The sequence below is a fragment of the Diuraphis noxia genome, unplaced genomic scaffold (genome assembly GCF_037042655.1).
Source record: "Diuraphis noxia isolate RWA-SAM2 unplaced genomic scaffold, SU_Dnox_SAM2 contig0005, whole genome shotgun sequence".
NCBI lineage: Eukaryota > Metazoa > Arthropoda > Insecta > Hemiptera > Aphididae > Diuraphis > Diuraphis noxia.
Window position 1 is genome coordinate 44,917,081 of NW_028301715.1, and position 18,487 is coordinate 44,935,567.

General features: G+C 26.8%; 2 protein-coding genes across 10 annotated transcripts in view; one reads left to right on the forward strand and one right to left on the reverse strand.

The window, feature by feature from the left end:
* Nucleotides 1-18,487, reverse strand: part of sick (sickie) — a 90,839-nt gene that overhangs the window by 27,126 nt on the left and 45,226 nt on the right. For 5 of the 9 annotated variants that reach the window (XM_089229762.1, XM_089229761.1, XM_089229759.1 and 2 more), the window contains 18 exons: nt 17,444-17,564; nt 17,251-17,372; nt 17,053-17,161; nt 16,827-16,983; nt 16,519-16,764; nt 16,295-16,454; nt 15,633-15,716; nt 15,426-15,531; nt 7,072-7,149; nt 6,689-6,764; nt 6,390-6,568; nt 6,202-6,326; nt 5,957-6,135; nt 5,671-5,884; nt 5,454-5,607; nt 5,309-5,335; nt 4,883-5,133; nt 4,658-4,818 (listed from right to left, as the gene is read on the reverse strand). In XM_089229762.1, the coding sequence (XP_089085888.1) occupies nt 4,658-4,818; nt 4,883-5,133; nt 5,309-5,335; nt 5,454-5,607; nt 5,671-5,884; nt 5,957-6,135; nt 6,202-6,326; nt 6,390-6,568; nt 6,689-6,764; nt 7,072-7,149; nt 15,426-15,531; nt 15,633-15,716; nt 16,295-16,454; nt 16,519-16,764; nt 16,827-16,983; nt 17,053-17,161; nt 17,251-17,372; nt 17,444-17,564 (2,549 nt within the window). Of the gene's footprint in view, nt 1-4,657; nt 4,819-4,882; nt 5,134-5,308; nt 5,336-5,453; nt 5,608-5,670; nt 5,885-5,956; nt 6,136-6,201; nt 6,327-6,389; nt 6,569-6,688; nt 6,765-7,071; nt 7,150-15,425; nt 15,532-15,632; nt 15,717-16,294; nt 16,455-16,518; nt 16,765-16,826; nt 16,984-17,052; nt 17,162-17,250; nt 17,373-17,443; nt 17,565-17,759; nt 17,919-18,487 lie in introns of those variants that run through there. The other 4 variants (XM_089229766.1, XM_089229760.1, XM_089229764.1 and 1 more) reach the window with 3 other exon arrangements.
* On the forward strand, nt 771-4,135 carry LOC107174190 (nardilysin-like). Its single transcript, XM_015525042.2, has 2 exons — nt 771-1,617; nt 1,687-4,135. Exons 1-2 carry the CDS (start codon nt 1,025-1,027, stop codon nt 4,058-4,060), a joined length of 2,967 nt encoding a protein of 988 aa, XP_015380528.2. The 5' UTR covers nt 771-1,024; the 3' UTR covers nt 4,061-4,135.

Sequence of the window (18,487 nt, forward strand, 5' to 3'; positions counted from 1 at the left end):
AAAAACCTTTTCATATATCAAACAACCAAACTGTGTATGAGTAAAATACCAGAGTTAAAAGATTGTATACTATAGGAATTTATGATTGATTTAATAGTTTAGTCTCATATTCCACTAACAGCATTGAAAATATATATTGAGTAATGAGTACTATAGATCTATGTAGGTAAGTATTTTATAACAAAATTATTTTGAACTATAGAGTATACACTTTGTGGACAATGGGCACACAGTAGTGTGTAGGTACAATGTACATAATGTCATAATACAATAAAATTATAATACCATTTAACATATATTTATTATATGTATCATGTATTTTGAATCTTAATAATCTTATAGGTACTCAAAATATCTTTTATCAATGATTAAAGTATTTTTTATAATATAATATTTATTATTATAATAATATAACAATATTTTGATACAATATTCCCATTGTACAATAATAAGTTTCAAAATGCATTAAATAATATAATAATGAAGACAGTACAATAGTACTTATTGTATGTTGAGGTAACACTGGAAGTACACCTAGTTCGCTTCAAATCTCGATCGTAAGGCCCTCTCTATATTTTACTCTATGACCTATCTTCGTTCGTGATTATTATCATAGTTCAAAGAAGTGTTTATTTAGAAAATGTTGGTACCACTGAAATTGTCTGGCAGCACCATAGAGTAATATTACTCTATGAGCAGCTGCACTGGCGCTGGCCAGAACCGTGAGCTGCAAATCAATATATTGATTTGTTATCAGATTTTTTTTTTATGGTTTCAAACCCAAGATTTAACTAATTATGATTTAAAAAACTTAAAAAACCATAATATATTCTAGTCCTAGACTACATAATGTTTCAATAAATATTCGTTCGTAATTTTTACATAAGTATACAACAATCTGAATGAATTGAGTGAATTTATTATTAATATCTGTCTCAGTTTTTTTTTTTTAAATTCTACTATTCTACTATTAACCAGCCAAACAAAATATATTTTATATATTATACAATATAGTGTACGTATCATGGCTAATGTTGAGAAGATTATACGCAAAGGTTTAAGTAATAAGAAAGATTATTTGTTGCATAAATTAAAAAATGGTATGAAATGCATGTTAATCAGTCAGCCAGATAATGGATGTAAAACTACTAAGCCTGAGCTCAATAGAATGTCAGTTACTACTACAGATGAAAATGATGATTCATTGACCGATGAGTCTTATTCGAGTGATGAAGAAGAAACACAAAAAGAAATTAGTGATTCATTTGCAATGTCTTTATGTGTTCATAATGGTAGTTTTAGCGATCCTGTTGAGGCACAAGGACTAGCACATTTATTGGAACATATGGTATCAATGGGAAGTAAACGTTATCCAGCAGATAATCATTTCGATCGGTTTTTATATCGAAAAGCTGGCTATTCAAATGCTGAAACTGGATGCGAATACACAAATTACCATTTTGAAGTACCCATGGAATATTCTCAAGAAGCGTCAGATATATTTGCTAGTATGTTTCAGGCACCTAAATTAGCAAAGGAATCAATCGATAAAGAAAAGCAAGTTGTAGATTCAGAATTTCAAATGGCTATTTCAGATGATGATAGTCGTATACAAAGGTTTGTACAATAAAAATCAATAATTTAACTACCTAATCAAAATTCATAATATTTAAAATTTTGAATTAGATTGATATCAATGTGTGCTGATAAAGATAATCCTGCTGGACAATTTTTTTGGGGAAATTTGGATAGTCTAAATCACAAAAATTTGAGTGAAATGGTCGTAGATTTTTGGAAAACTCATTATTCAGCCAGTCGTATGACTCTTGCAGTTCAAAGTAAACAATCAACACATGAGATGGTTGAGTGGATTGATAATTTATTTAGTGAAGTACCAACAGATAACCTACCACCACCAGTATTTAAAATTAGTCAAGATCCGTTCTATCCAAACCTTTTTCACAAAATATTCAAAATCGTATCAGTAAGTTCTACTAAAAATATAATATTTACTTGGTATTTACCTCCAATTATTGAGCTTTATAAAATTAAGCCATTAGAATACATTGCATGGGTTGTAGGTCACGAAGGTAAAGGAACACTGATTAATTATTTGAGAAAATTGAACTATGCGATGGAACTAGAAGCTGGAGTTGAAGATGACTTTTATAGTAATAGTATTTATAGTTTATTTTCCATAACAATCGAACTGACTGATTTAGGCATACAAAATGTTAATGAAATAATTGAGCTTATTTTTAGTTATTTGAAATTAATCAAAGAAAACGGTATATCTGAAGATATTTTTAATCAAATTCAAATTTTGGCAGAAAATGACTTTAATTTTGCTGAAAATAAAACAGCCATAAATCACGTAAAAGAAATTTCTCAAAACATGTTGTATTATGATGAAGAAGATTATATATGCGGTCCAGCTTTACTTTATGAATATTCGCCAGAAACAATTGCAAAGTTTTTAAACTTATTAACAGTAGACCGTGTAGCCATTTTTATATTGGCTAAGGAATTTGATAACTCTGATGTGTTTATAAAAGATCCAATCTTTGGAACAAAATATTTAGCTGAAAGTTTAACAGAAGAATTAGAAAGTAAGCTGTCATCTATTACACCACATCCGTGTTTTAAAATTCACAGTGATAATCAATATTTAACTAAAAACTTTACAATTTTATCCCTTAGCACAGATATGAAGTATCCAGAAAAAATATTTGAAAATGATCATATTGAATTGTGGTATAAACAAGATAACCATTTTAAGCTACCTAAAAGCTATATCATGTTTTATTTTATTACTCAGCTACCTTCAAAATCATTGGAAAACTATATGTGTATGGATTTGTTTTTTGATTCTATTGTGTTTTTGTTAAATGAAGAAACATATCCAGCAGTAATGGCTCAACTCAATTACAGCATTAGAGTATTTATAACTGGGTTTGAATTGGCATTTAATGGTTTTAATGAGAAACTTCCCTTACTCATAGACATAGTAATAAAATGTTTAAATAACTATACAAGCTTGATGACTGAGGAAATATTTACCATGATAAAGTCAAAAGCTATCAATAGACTTAAAAATAATCAATATGATTTAGATTATGTTCCGTCTGATTTAAAAAATAGTGTGATTCAAGATCCTGATTGGTATATAGACAAAAGATTAAAATATTTAGAAACTTTAGAATACAAACAAATTCTTACATTTTATGAACAACTTAATCATTTATATTGTAGATCGTTAATACAAGGAAATATTAGTCAGGCCCAAGCTATTGATCTTTCAAAAAAAGTTGTAAGTATGTTAAATTACCAGCCTTTAGCCAAAAAATGTTTTCCAAATGTGTTGATAAAACGACTAAATCAAGGCGATTTCAGAGTAAAAATGGCAAACTATAATCCAAAAGATAACAACTCAATGGCTTATAAATATTATCAGTTTGATAAAAATGAAATCAAAGATTCTGTAAAGTACCATGTATTACAGTCAATGATAGAAGAATCAGCATTTGATGAATTACGAACAAAACAATGTCTGGGCTATGATGTACAATTAAATGTAACTGATACTTACCATCATTATGGATTTTATTTCAAGGTGGCACATCAAAAAAATAAATTTGAAACACAATATGTGTTTAATAGAATGGATGAATTTTTGAAACATTTTTGGGATAACTTTAATGATCCAGATGAAGTCGATAAAGTTAAAGATGCATTAATTGCATTAAAAGAATCTCCTGATGATTGTTTAGGACAAGAATTTAGTAGGAATATAAATGAAATTCTGGAAGGACGTTTCAAATTTAATAGATTAGAATTAGAAATAGAAGCATTGAAGAATATGAAATATGATGATGTTAAAAATCTAAAACAAGGGTTTTTAAATGGACGGACATTTAGTGTTGAAATCATTGGTCATTGTAACACAAAAAGTTTGAACAATGAAAGTCCACCCATTAAAAAAATGTGCCTCGAAGAAAATGAAAATTTTATGTATATTGATAATGTTGAAGAATTTAAAAGCAATTTAAAACCCTTTTGATAAAATTATTATTATAAATACATGTTGCTTATGTTTCTGTGAAATATTACTAATAAAATATTATTAGCTACTTTATTTCAATGCTTCACCTATATTAGTACTTTTTTTACTTCTTTTCTAACAAACACATCATTGGAAACCATGTCAGTTTATATAGTTATAAATAACTTAGATTTCCTCACTTTAAAACTCTATAACTTAAAATACTTGTTTTTATATAAATAATTAATTACTATGGACAGATTAATTGCTAACACGAAATAGTGTAAGTACTGTATTTAACTGTTAAAAATGGTGTATAGAATCAGTTCTAATTCTAAAAAATGCATCAGGTACTGGCTTAAGTTCTACTATAATATTATCCTCAAATAAATACTGGAATATATTTTGTGTTAAATAAATTTTAGTTATTGAAATATAAATATGAATATGATCTTTAGAGTATTAACATAAACAATGTTCATGGTTGACAACATGTTGACCAGAATCATATATTGCTCTTGTTGTATTGTTTTAATATTTGTATGAACAAATACATTATATACAGCATAATAAATAATATCAAAAATCACATAAAAAAATTAATTTATTACTTACATTTGTTGATAATTGGCTCGTCAATGTATGAACTTTATCTTGTGCTTCACTTAAATCTCTTCTCAAGCGCCTAACTTCTTGTGCATGTTTTTCATCTGCTCCCATTCCACTATACAAAGATGATGATCCCGTTGATATCAGACTCAAAGCTGATCCATGAGCTGGAAATAAATAAAATTGTACAATTGAATGGTTTAGAGCTCTTATATTTATTTATATACTTACTATCATCATCTTTTGTATTGATTTTACTCATTATAGAAGCTGCATATGGTGATGAAATTACTGATCTATGGTTCGGTTGAGGAGATTGATAATTATAGCGACTAACTGGTGTTGGGCTAGTTGGTTGTGAGGCATGGGGATAAGTGCGATGATCAGACCGATTGGAAGATGCATAAGGTATACTGTAGTATGAATCTGGGTCATCCGAACGTTGTAACATAGATGGATATAGTTTTTCTGACTTTGTTGATCTAAAAGAATAAATAATGAATCTGATAGAAATAAATAAAATATTTCATTTATAAATTATAATTTATTGGTGATCGAAAAAGCTAAAATAATAATCTTCAGAAGTGAAAACTGAAAAGCAACAACTGTGTAAAAAATATTCAATATTGAAAGTGCAATTTTTGGCTATTTGCCTACCTTGGAAATGTCCGATCTCTTAGGTAGCTGCAAATAAATTTACAGCATTAAATTTCCCCAAAATTATTCATTTAGCCAAAGATCATGTATTAAAAATTATTAATTTTTCAAATATATTTTATCACGAAATAATAATAACACAAACCTGATGCTGTTGCTCCTAGATATTCTATTTGCCTGGCTAGGTGATGGACTAGTATTTGGAGATGCAGAAGTCATTAGCCGTGAATGGGTTAAACTTGCTCTATGATGTAGTTGTGCAGGAAGTGATTCAATGCTCTCAGCTTCAATCATACCTCCTGTTTGAAGTAAATAATAAAATTATTTTACATTCTCCATTTAATAATACAAATTATATGTACCTATAGCACCAGTCCTAGAAGGCAGAGAAGCTGTATAGTGAGGTGGCACAGGACTGTGTCTCATCCATGTTCCATAAGGGCTGCCAATTTTAGCTTCTTGTTCAGACTGATTAGCCATAAGTCGTTCCCTGACACTCTGTGATAGTTGAGTAGCACTAGGGCCACTTACTGAGTATGTCTTCATATCAGTTTGAGTACCACCAGAAACTTTCACCTTAAATTAAAATTATATTCATAAAATTTAATTTATATAAAATATAAATATGTAAATGTTATTTATAATTACTTTAGTCCTAGGAACGGCTGAAACTTGAGCTGTTCTTGGGTCACCTTTACCATTAGAGCTGGACGTGGATCGTTTAACATAACCAAAGCTTTGAGGTACACTACCTCGAGCTTTAGTTTTGTCACTTCTCGACTTTCTTTCCATATAGTCCATGTTATGTAAGTCCTCACGAGATCCATCTTAATAATATATTTTCAACATTTTAATAATCATTAGTTTTAGTTATATAAAAGTTGCTTCATTACCAGTTGATCGTTTTTTATCGGTTCGTCTTGGACTTTGTTTGTCACGTACTCTTTCAAAATCATTTGATCTAATTTGTTCTGCATTTTTTCCAGCTTCAATGTACTTTTTCCATTGTGAAGATTGTCTAACATGAAATTGTAATAATACATTAAAACAGTGAAGGAAAAAACATTTTAACTAAACATACCTTAGGCTTGAATTATTTAACTCGGTTTGCTGTCCGCTGTCTGACTTCTTGACATGGTTACGTGTAACCACTTTGTAAACAGGGGCTACAGGTGTAGGTTCTGGAGGGCTAGTTGGAGGACTAACATCAGGACCAAGACTTGACGAGCCCCCGTCTGGGCCCACGTTGAATCGGTTCAGCTAATAAAAAGAGTAATACAACTATATTATATATTATTATTAGCTAATAGCCATAGTTGCCAGGGTCCAGATCAAAAAAAAAAAAAAATATTATTATTCAAAATAATTTATCATATTTACCTTGATTTGTTGTTTGATTGCCAATTGATTATTTGAATCATTTATATTTGCATCGAGTCCATCATTTGAAATATTTCTATTATAAAAAAAGTTAAAACAATATAATAATATATAGCTTTTTCAAATTAATAAACATATTACATGACAAAAAAAATTTGAATAATAATGTATAGCGTTTTTATATGAAATACTCTATTTTTTTTTAAATTTTAACAATAGGTGTCCTACAAACAAATAAATTATAATTTTATACAAAGGTATTAAAATAAAAATGTTCCTATACAGCTAGATATATTATTATTACCCAGATATTTTAAAACTATAGTCTATGATACCTAATAAATTATATTTATTTTGAGATGAAAGAAAGAAATATATCTTACCCATTTTTTAAATGTACTTGATTATTTGATGGTACATTTTGTTTGCTGTTAATATTTGAACTTTGGTATCTTAAAGATCTATAACATACAATTAGAATATTCATGTTTAAAAATAATCTATTTATTATTATTTAAATGTCTACCTTTAAACCATTATTTTATATTTATAATTTTAAATGAATTTAGGGATAGATTTTTAATATTTGACTAGTGTATAATTAAATCACAACAATAAATAATTTAAATAAAGTTAGATGGAACTTGCAGTTAAACTGAAACATCCAATAGGTAGGTACATTTAAATAATTAATCTAACACACTACGCACCGATGACCACTAATCCAAAACGCTTTACAACTACTACGGTATCGCTGTTACGGTACTACTGTGGACAGTGGTTTAAGCCTTAGGGTTAGGGTGTGTTGTTAAATCCCGTTCTTGCGTATATCGACACTCATGCAGACGATGCACAACTAAACGGTGCCTTTGTGCGCCATCTACTGTGTTGGACCGACAACTATAAGAGAAGGCGGATTGTTTACGATTTACACAAAAGGCATTGTGCCGTTGTAGATAAAAATATCACGAGCGCAGCATTTTCGGTTTTGTTGTATGCAACTTAATTGTTGAAAATGTTTAATATTGAAAACGAAAGATCGATAGAATAACATAAATGTACACTGTACAGCACGGCGGCCGTGTTCGTCAGTAGTCGGTGCATTTGTCCTAGTGGCAAGTACACGGTCGCCAACATTGAGAAGGGTTGGGTGTTGTTCAAGGTCTGGTGAAGGGTGGGGTGGACTAGGAGGAAATATAATCGATGAAGCCTAAAGGGAAATTCATTCCACCCGCGCAAACAAATGTTATTAAATGTAAACATTTGATCAATTACTGTTATAAATTTGAATTATATTATTATTAAATACTACAATGCGGACATATTGTATAGGTAACTTAAACCAGCGAGAAAAAATGGTTAAAACAATTCGAGTTGTCATTTAATAATTTGAGTATGGGTACTTTATATTATGATATTAATATATATTATAAATATATGTATATTGTAATTGGATAAATAATTAAGTTGGTTACGTTCCAATCGTAATAATCTATTTAACCCTAATAGGTATGCGGTAGGAATATATAGTATTAAGTACTCCATTTAATAAAATATGTAGCTATAGGTAGGCATTATAATAACGTTAATACCAAAACTCTAATTTGCTGGTTTGAATAACAATTGACATTATTCAACCGTTTGGAAATAAATTTCTAAATTAAAACGATTTTTGATTATGAGAGGACCGATGAATAATGTACGTATTGTTATTAAAATGATGTATTATGTATTACTCCTCTGTAATAGGAGCATTAAAAGTGCTTCAACTTTTAGCAAGGTTTCTGGATAAAAATTAAATCAAATTGGTACTTCGAGGAAAAATAGGTTTTATTTATAACTCAATAATTAATAACCGTAGGTATAAACCAGGATTTTTCACCCATATCTTTAAAATGGTAGAATTTTCTAGATTTAATGTACCTAATTTTCAAAATAGTTGGCTAATTTTGTGCAATTAAACAGACAATTTTTTTTATTTCAAACGAACTCTAATGTATAAACGCATCAGTAAATACTGCACTAATGGAAAAATAAATTATTAATAAATATAACATCAATATAACGATATATCACATATTATTATGTATAATAAAATATCTTAGAAGAAATAAAATTTCACAGATGCTTCAATAATTCAATCCTCAATTTTGAGGTTGACATCAGGTAGAATATTTAATTGAGTTCAAAGTTAATAATTATTGTGGGACCAAGACTTTTCTTAATAATTGAGAATACAAACGTATTTACGCAACAGTATAGTTTTCAACAATATAAATTTAGTTTTTTCATAGTAATTTGAAAAGAATATCTACACACAAGTATTTTTTTTAATAAGTAAATGATAATGATCTTTTTTTAATAGATAACTAACAAATTCTCTCCCCTCATTTGGGGTCACTGTATCCGCCTATAGCTTATCTTATAGCAAAATAAGAAAAAATATAATTAATATAACCTAATATTATTACATAAACTATCCTTAGAAATAGATTTTCATCTATCGAATCCTTTCTCGAAATTGTTTTTTCGAACCTATCTGGTATCTAACTGTAATTTAGCGTCGCATTTAAATTTGGACATCCATTATACTGACCTAGTATACTGAGATAGCAGTTTAGGCACCTATACTAACGTAACCTTTTACACGGCTTAATAGCTGAAAGCGTTAAAATAAAATGATTTGACTATTTGAGTACATACCTACGCAAAAATTTATATTCGAATTTATAACACTTGTAGATAACTGTACTATTACAGACGATTGATATCCGCTTAATTACAGAAAATTGTATGTTTATTTTTTTAATAATTTATTTTGTAACATGTTTATTATTTGAAATCATATTTTAATAAAGTCATAACTCATAGGCATAATATTGGTACATATTATACCACCTAATCATATACCCTATGTCCTTATACCTATTAACAAAATAATTCATATGGTATTCATAAGCAGTATTTTATTTTGGTTAAGGTTATTTAATTAAATAAGTTGATAATTATTGTTAACATTATTTTATACTATTACGTTACTATGGTTTATCAGTATAGTACGTATATACATATTTAATTTTGTTACGCATGGGCTGTTTATGAAAGATGACTCATTCAAAGAGGGAGCTCAATTACACCCTTTTCACGCACACGTCACGTATATAAAAAAAATTATAAAAAATAAAAATCCATCGGAAAAGCAAAAAACCAAATTTATTCAAATACAATAACAATACACACCAACACACCCAAAATTTAGAAATCTATAAATTCTAAATAATATAAATATTAGGTAAATATAATATAATTATCACTTTTAATAATAATGTTGTAAAATATAATTGTCATTAGCCCCGTAGCTAGATACTTGTGTGCCCCGGTGCAAATTGGTCTAGGACGTGTAGGTGCCCCATAATTTTATAACATACCTAATTTTCCTTTTTCTTTGTTGTATATTTTAGGTCACATTGGCCCTTTCAAGATCAAGTGCCCCGGTGCATTGCACCACCTGCACCGGCGGTTTCTACGGCACTGATTGTCATATTGCTGATAAATAATCCTCAATTGAATTAAAATAATATCTTTACTGTGATATTTTAGTTAAATATGTTGTAAATTATTTTACTAATTATTTATAAAAATATTTAAAAAAATAAATAAATTGAATACACGTTGTAAACATGCTATTGTACACTAACTAGTACCATCATGGATTCATCATTCTAAATCAATCTTCTAAAAATCCTATATACCTAGTTTTATTATGGAAACTATTGTGTCTGACATCTACACGAGATAAGATTAGATCTGTAGTTTAAACATTTAGTAGTTATTTCGGACTATTCTAAACTAAATGTTTAAACTACAGATCTAATCTTATCTCGTGTATGTTGTTAATTGTTATCACTTTTGTTATCACCTTTTTGTTGTAATCTTGTTGTGTACACTTAACCTAAAATGTGTGAAAACTATAACGTTTTTTTTTTTGTTCTTTCAATATAAAACCTCGTTATGTCTTGAAGTAAAAGCGGAGCTGTTATTCTTTTTGTCCTTTACATTAACAACAGTGTAGATGTCAGACACAATAGTTTCCATAATAAAACTAGGTATATAGGATTTTTAGAAGATTGATTTAGAATGATGAATCCATAATGGTACTAGTTAGTGTACAATAGCATGTTTACAACGTGTATTCAATTTATTTATTTTTTTTAAATATTTTTATAAATAATTAGTAAAATAATTTACAACATATTTAACTAAAATATCACAGTAAAGATATTATTTTAATTCAATTGAGGATTATTTATCAGCAATATGAAATAGTCCGAAATAACTACTATTGATAACTAATTACAAATGCATCATGCACCGCTATAATATAGTATATACTTAAAATATACTTATAGAATGATTAGAATGTCCCAAGAGTCCCGAATCACCGTAATTTCAGTGGCAAATCAATATATTATATATATATATATTTTTTTTAAAGTAATAAGCTAATAACTAATAAGTATTAAAATACTAATGGTATAAGATTCAAATTTTTTTGTTTCAGAAACTCGAAATTTAAAAAAAAAATATGCTATTAAGTTTAATATATTTTCAGAATAGCAGCTATTTCTTGATCATATTATTAAAAACAATTGAAATCGAGTAAAAATCGACCGAGTTAAAGCTACCTAACTAAATTGTTGACTTGGTAAGGATAATTATTTTAATACGTAATACCTACACGTTAACAAAACACGAAACAAACAATTTAATATCAACCTCACTGATTTTTTTCCTGTTTTTTTTTTTTTTTTTACATTTATAAAATGATTTATATTATATATTTCATACGTTCATAGTATGTATAGGTAGGTACATGATTATATCGACAAGTCAAAAAAGAGTTAAAAAATCTCAAAATAATAAAAGTTTAGAAATTACACGTTTAATAATAACTATGAGAAATGTTTGCAAAGCTCTACTAATAATTAGATATTTAGAGATTACCTAAAAAACTTCAGAGTTCCAATCGATATGAGTTAAATTTTGCAATTCGTGTATTGGTGAGATAGATATTATTCTAATTAATTCAACAACTTAATTTGCTTTAACTTAGTAGATGAGATTGTAAATTACTTAAATAGGGTGATTTTTTTATCGAAGAACACTCATTATTTAAAAAAGTATTGAATTTTTTCAAAATATTTTTTTACATTGTTTCAAGTTGTTAAAAAACAAACGTTTTTATTAAAAAAATATTTTTATCCTTATCATTTTTTAAGTTTTTTACTTTTTTGAATGATAACATAGAGTTTTAATTTTATATTCCAAAGCAGAATATTTTTCTAAGTATTTTGATTCATAAAAATCGAATTTAGGACGAGTAGTTTATGAGTTATAAGTATTTAAAGTTTAGACAAGCGGAGTAGTGGACAAACATTTTGCGGGGTAACCCCGTACCACTCCACTCTGCCAATCTAAACTTCAAATACTTATAACTCATAAACTACTCGTCCTAAATTCGATTTTTATGAATCAAAATACTTAGAAAAATATTCTGCTTTGGAATATGAAATTAAAATTCTATGTCGTCATTCAAAAAAATAAAAACTTAAAAAATGATAAGGATAAAAAACATTTAAAAATATAATTTTTGAATAAAAACGTTCGTTTTTTAACAAGTTGAAACTATGTAAAAAAATATTTTGAAAAAAGTCAATACTTTTTTAAATAATGAGTGTTCTTCGATAAAAAAAATCACCCTGTATAAATAAAAAACTTAGTAGATTTTCACTCAATTTCAATATTTCTTTTAAAAATATCACCAGGAAAATGGGTATCTTAAAAATGTAAAAAACTAAGCTGCGTAAAAAAATTAATTCACATGTTATTCAATTATTATTTCAATAGTTGTTACTGTAAATAAAAATGTATTTAAATAAAATATTGATTTTTCAAGGAGATAATAAGGAGGATACAGGGATTTTGAGATACACTGTACACTAAACTAATAAACTACAATTTATTATTTCATTTTTTATTTGTAATACATTTTTATATTATTTATTAGTTTATTTTTACTAATAATGTTACCCATTGGCCATTTAATATGTTATTTCGAGAATTATAATATTAAATTGCATTAACATTGGATGTTTTTGGGCAATTTTGTATAATTTTAAATTTTAAACACAATAAAATAAATTGTATATGTATTTTAGTGCAATAAATTCTGAGTCTTATTTATAAATATACCAATTTATGATAATAATAATGAATTAATCATTGCTAACAGCTTAACAGCCTAACTTATAAAGGTTATTCACCCAATTCTATTTTATAGATGTCTCCTTGGCATGTCGAAAATTAATCATAAAGAGGACACAATTCATGTATTGTCATTTTCCACTGTCTAACACACTCATACACCATATACTTAAAAATCACTTTGAGTAATTGTGGAAAATTTGTCTACAGAAAAAAACCTATATCTATTTATCAATAAAAATTGTATGAATTTAGAATTTGATAACTTAATAAATTATAAAATTATACATATCAAAATTTAAAAAATGATCAAAAATAATATTCTAAAACTTCAAAGTTCTTAAATTTTCCTAAAGCAAAATTTAGATTTTATTTTTATTAAATTAGTAACACTGGATAGTATTTTATAGTAACTCCTAAGAACTTCTAAAGCAATATAATACATGATAACTAAATGTTAAAATATATTTATTGAACAGTTTTTTTTACTTTTATTATTATTGTTATAAATTTATAATTATTATTATTTTATTTTACAATTCATCAATCATACTAACATATTTTAATGGGGCATTAGTCACATTACAAACCACTACTATTAATGAAAAATCATTGTCTGTAAATCATATTTAAATTAACATTAAAAAAATATATATACCCAGAATATGTTTAACAAGTCTACAAAATAATAAATATATTCTATTAAATTACGTAATATGATCATTTTATCATTTTAAGTATTGGTATTATGATATTTGTAGTCATTATATTCTTTAAGTAGTTTGTTATTATTAACATTAGAAACTAACTAATTCCCAAATTTAATCATTCAACAAAAATAAATTAAAATTTGTGTTGAACTTTTATAGTCATAATTTGATTCATGATTAGTTTTAAAGTTGTTAAAAAGTTGAGTAAAACTAGTCATAATTGGAAAGCAGATAACAAAATTAAACACTGGAAATTTGTAAGAGAAGAAATGCTTGTACTTTTTATTTTAAATAAACTACAACTCATTCAAATTTATGAGGCTCCGGGATCTGCCCTATTGTTTGAATGTGCAATAGCCAATAATACTAAGCAATAAACATAAGCAGTTATAACTTACTGATAGTAATTGAAGAAATATTAAAATTAATACGGTAATTTATTTAGAAGTATTTTTAATGTTGTTTGAAAAAAAAGTTTTACTAGAGAATTAACATCTGAATTCTGATATATACTTAAGCTTAAGTTAAACCTTGCATGTAACAATACAATTTAAAATATAAATAATATTATTTCCAAATTCAATAAAAATATATTTATAGTAATTTTAATATTATTTTTATAAATGTAGTTGTAAGAACAGTTGTAATTTATTTTAAATTTTGGATATAGTCTTACATTCTTCAATTTAAGTAGGTAATTAAATTAATGAAACATTCCATTAAAAGAATTATAATATTCTATAGATAAATAGATAATACAATGATTTATAAGTACTTCAAACCATTAAATATTAATATTGATATGAAAATTGTAGATTATTTCAAAAATATTAGCAATGCATTTTTAAATTTTATTTTAGATATGTTAATATAGTTGGAACACACTTCTACATATTACTCAGTTGGTTATAATACAATATTATCCAACATAAATAAATTAAAAACTATAAGGTCTCCATAATAATATGAACCCACAAAATTAAATAGGAGGTACTGTTGATAGACAGATTTCCCCCCTTAAGACATTAAGTCATTATATTATTATTACCTATGTTATTAAATTTACTTTAGAGAAAATTGTGTAGATTGTAAATATGCTTTTTAAATATATAAAAAAAAACTATAAGTCCTTGGTCCTTTTTATTTTTATATGAAATTTACAATCTGTACTTACTAGTACAATAACTAAATATGAAACAAGAATAGACATATTTACAAGATATTAAATATATAAATATTAAATAAAGTAATCACCATTTAGAATTTAAAACTTTTTGGATAAATTATAGTTTTCCCATTTTATCTAATATGTATACATTCTATATGATTATTATATTATTAAAATGAAAACAAAATATATTCAATATTCAAATTTAAATTTAAAGAAGTTTGTATGAGAGGGAGTAATGTAATACCTATCTTATATTTTAATAAAACTTAAGAATACTTCAATTTTACCAAAATAAAATGTATACTTTAATAGTTTTGTATACGACTAAAGGACACTAGATCTTGAGAAATTGTTCTGTTATTTCTCTTAATTTTTCATAGTTCAAGTGTTGAAACTATTTATGTAATTGATTCAATAGTCAATTCTATACACTATTACTAAATACTAAGTATTAACAATTATCCTTGTAACCTTGTAATTAAAAATTAACTTTTGATCAAACAATTACTAAATTACCAACAATAATAAGAATTTTGTTAAAATAATAAAGTATAATTATTTTTGAAAATGATTTTAATTTTTCTATACTTACTTTGAATCATTGTATACTGGACCTTCAGATATGTAACCTGGATCTGTAACTAGAATTTGTCGAGATTGAATATCATACTGAAGAACATCACCATCCGATACATAACCTAAGAGAAAAACTAGTAATAGTATCAATTGTTCATTTATTCCTAACAATAACAACAATAGTTATTACTTGCAATTAGAAATAAATCAATTGTTATTTTACCTGAAGATTGTTGTCCATAATCAGAATCTGCAGAAATGCGTTTTTCTTGAAAATTACCATTCATACAGTTATTTTGAGTTAATCCTGTATAAAACAAAAATTATATCTATTAGAAGTGATGCACTCGTAATGTATCATCAGTAATATTTATATTTAAATTCATAGACATGAATAGGGGAGGGGGGTTAGAAGGTATTAGCATCACCAAATAATTTCCGTGTTAAGGTATGTATCAAAATCTTCTTCTTCTTCAAAAAAAAACTAAAATTAGAAAATGCATAGCTTAAGCACCTTTAGTTTTCTTATTCAAATCGCACCTATGTTTGGGGTATAGAATACTTATCATACATGTTATATGGTATAGCAATAGGTAATTCCAATTGTTGCCAATGGCCATAGTTGCCGAGGCTTAATTCAAATAAAATAAAAAAATAGTTAATTCATTTTATAAGTGACATTATAATCTTGAATCTTGAAGGTCACGAATTTGTGAGATTTCAAAAATAAATACCATTATACTTTTTAGCTTAGTTATTTTAAATTTAAAAATATGATGTATATATATACATTGAAAGTTATTATGTGCATATAACATTATGAGAAGTTAGTTTACATTAATTTTTAGTTTTTATGTATTGCTAATAATGTTCCAATTCAAATACCTAAATCTGATGGTATAGTCCTGTGCTGGGGTACAATAATAGATCTTTTATATCCTCTTAATAACGGTTCCATTGGCTTTACATTCAATGCTGGATCATCTTCTTCTGTAAACGAGCTTTGCTTGTCATGTTTTGATTCGTTCAGAATCAAACTAGAAGTCTAAAATTATAAAATACAATTAAAATAACTTCAAATTGTTATTCAAATTGTTGTTAGAACTTACATTTTCAGATTTTTTAGGTTCATTACATATATCAAGTGGTTTAACATTATTTTTTTCTAATGGGTCATCAACTTTTTTAAGTTCTGAATTTATCTGTTGCATTGGAGCTACACAGTGTGTGGGTTTTGTCATTCCTTTGACAGTGGCTACTGGTTTTGGGATTCCAGTACCGCTGAGTCTAGATTGACTTTGGGATAATTCCATTGTGGATGAACTATTTAAATCTTCTTTATCTGAATTTAATATCTATTAAAAAATAATAATAATTAAAACCATTGACAAAGTACATACATGTGCCTCATAATTACCTCTAAACTTTTTCTTTGTTGACTTTCAGATTTAGGAGGTGTAGATGATTTAATACTAATTTTAGAAAGACGTGACTCAGATGGAACAGGTGGCCTTACAATTTTTTTTCTTAATACTGGTTTTGGCACTTCTATCAAATTTTCTTTTTTATCTAGACTATAACAAATTCATTAATGCTATATTAAATTTTTTTTTTACAATATATTTTTAAGAAATTTAACATACCTAGGCACTGTTTTTGGTTCATTTGAAAGACTATTTGATGAATCACTACGTTCTGAACGAGCAGAACTAAAACCACTAGAGCTGGAAGTTCTTTTAGTACTACTGATAACTAAAAACATAAAATTTACAATTTATTATAATATTGAAAATATTATATTATAAATATAGGTATAATATTATGTATTAGTTTTTGAAAACCTTGTTTGTTGGATTTTTCCTTTTGATTAGAAGCTTTTAACTTTTCCAACAATGCGCTGTTTTTTTGGGCTGAACTGTATGGGCTAGCAATGTTAGTTTTAACAGACATTCCATTTTTTTGACTGAAAAATAATAATGTACAAATCAATATAATTATGAATAAATTAACACCATTTACTTATTATATTTTTACTTTGTATTTTTAGGTGAGGCAACTGGTGTTCTAATGATATTTTTTGGTGATGGTATAAACGTGTGAGGACTAGTTGATCTGGAACTACTGTTTGATGTACACTTGATTCCAGTGTATGGACCTATAAATATAATACATTATGTAAAGCAAATCAATATAAAAATATCCATTAAAAAAATAATTAATATTATTTTGCTCAATGATCAATAGAGGAAGTAGAGAATATTTTTATTAAATTTAAGACATGAATCATGAAAATAATAAGTCATTTTAGTGTACGCTATTTTTCTTAGGAAAGAAGTTAATGATTACCTACCAATAAATATAAAAATTTAAAAATTTACAAAACGCAACGCTACAACTTCAATGCCGCCACAGTCCACAGGTCACGGACTGCGGCAGTGCAGCCTACAGGCTACAGCCTACAAGTGACTATTACTTAATAGTTATTATATAGTGACTAAGCGTAGCAAATAAGGACTGGAAATTCAAGTGAAATGTTTGATAAGAATTGGAAACGCAAGAAAAACGAGTGATAAGAAAGCAACAGGCGTGAGACTTAATATGCGTTGGATGACGTCATCAGTAGGAAATGTGGGAAGGGTGTGGACGACCAGACTAAAATGAAGGCGGATAATAATTATTATTATGATAACCATTGAAATAATATAACAATGGAAGAAAGGGTGACTTGAACTTCAAAGTGAACTAGTAAACATAATGACATAACGTGGGTTGTAAGTATAATTTTATTCAATTATTACATAAATGTGTTGTTTTTGGAAGATTATTAAGTTTAAATGTACCTATATATCTATATGTCTTGGTTGTATTGTTGTATATAGAATTAACATTACATTTCGAAATGTGTTTGAGTGTTTTCCTAATTATTGATCTTATGAATTCTCTGATCTGTACCTAACCGCATTTCGTACGTGGATAATTGTTCACTCAAAAGCTTTATTTATTTATGTATGTTGCTGGTTAAGCCGTATAGCAAAGTAACCAATGAATTTTAAAATACGTTTTTAATTTTTTATCAAG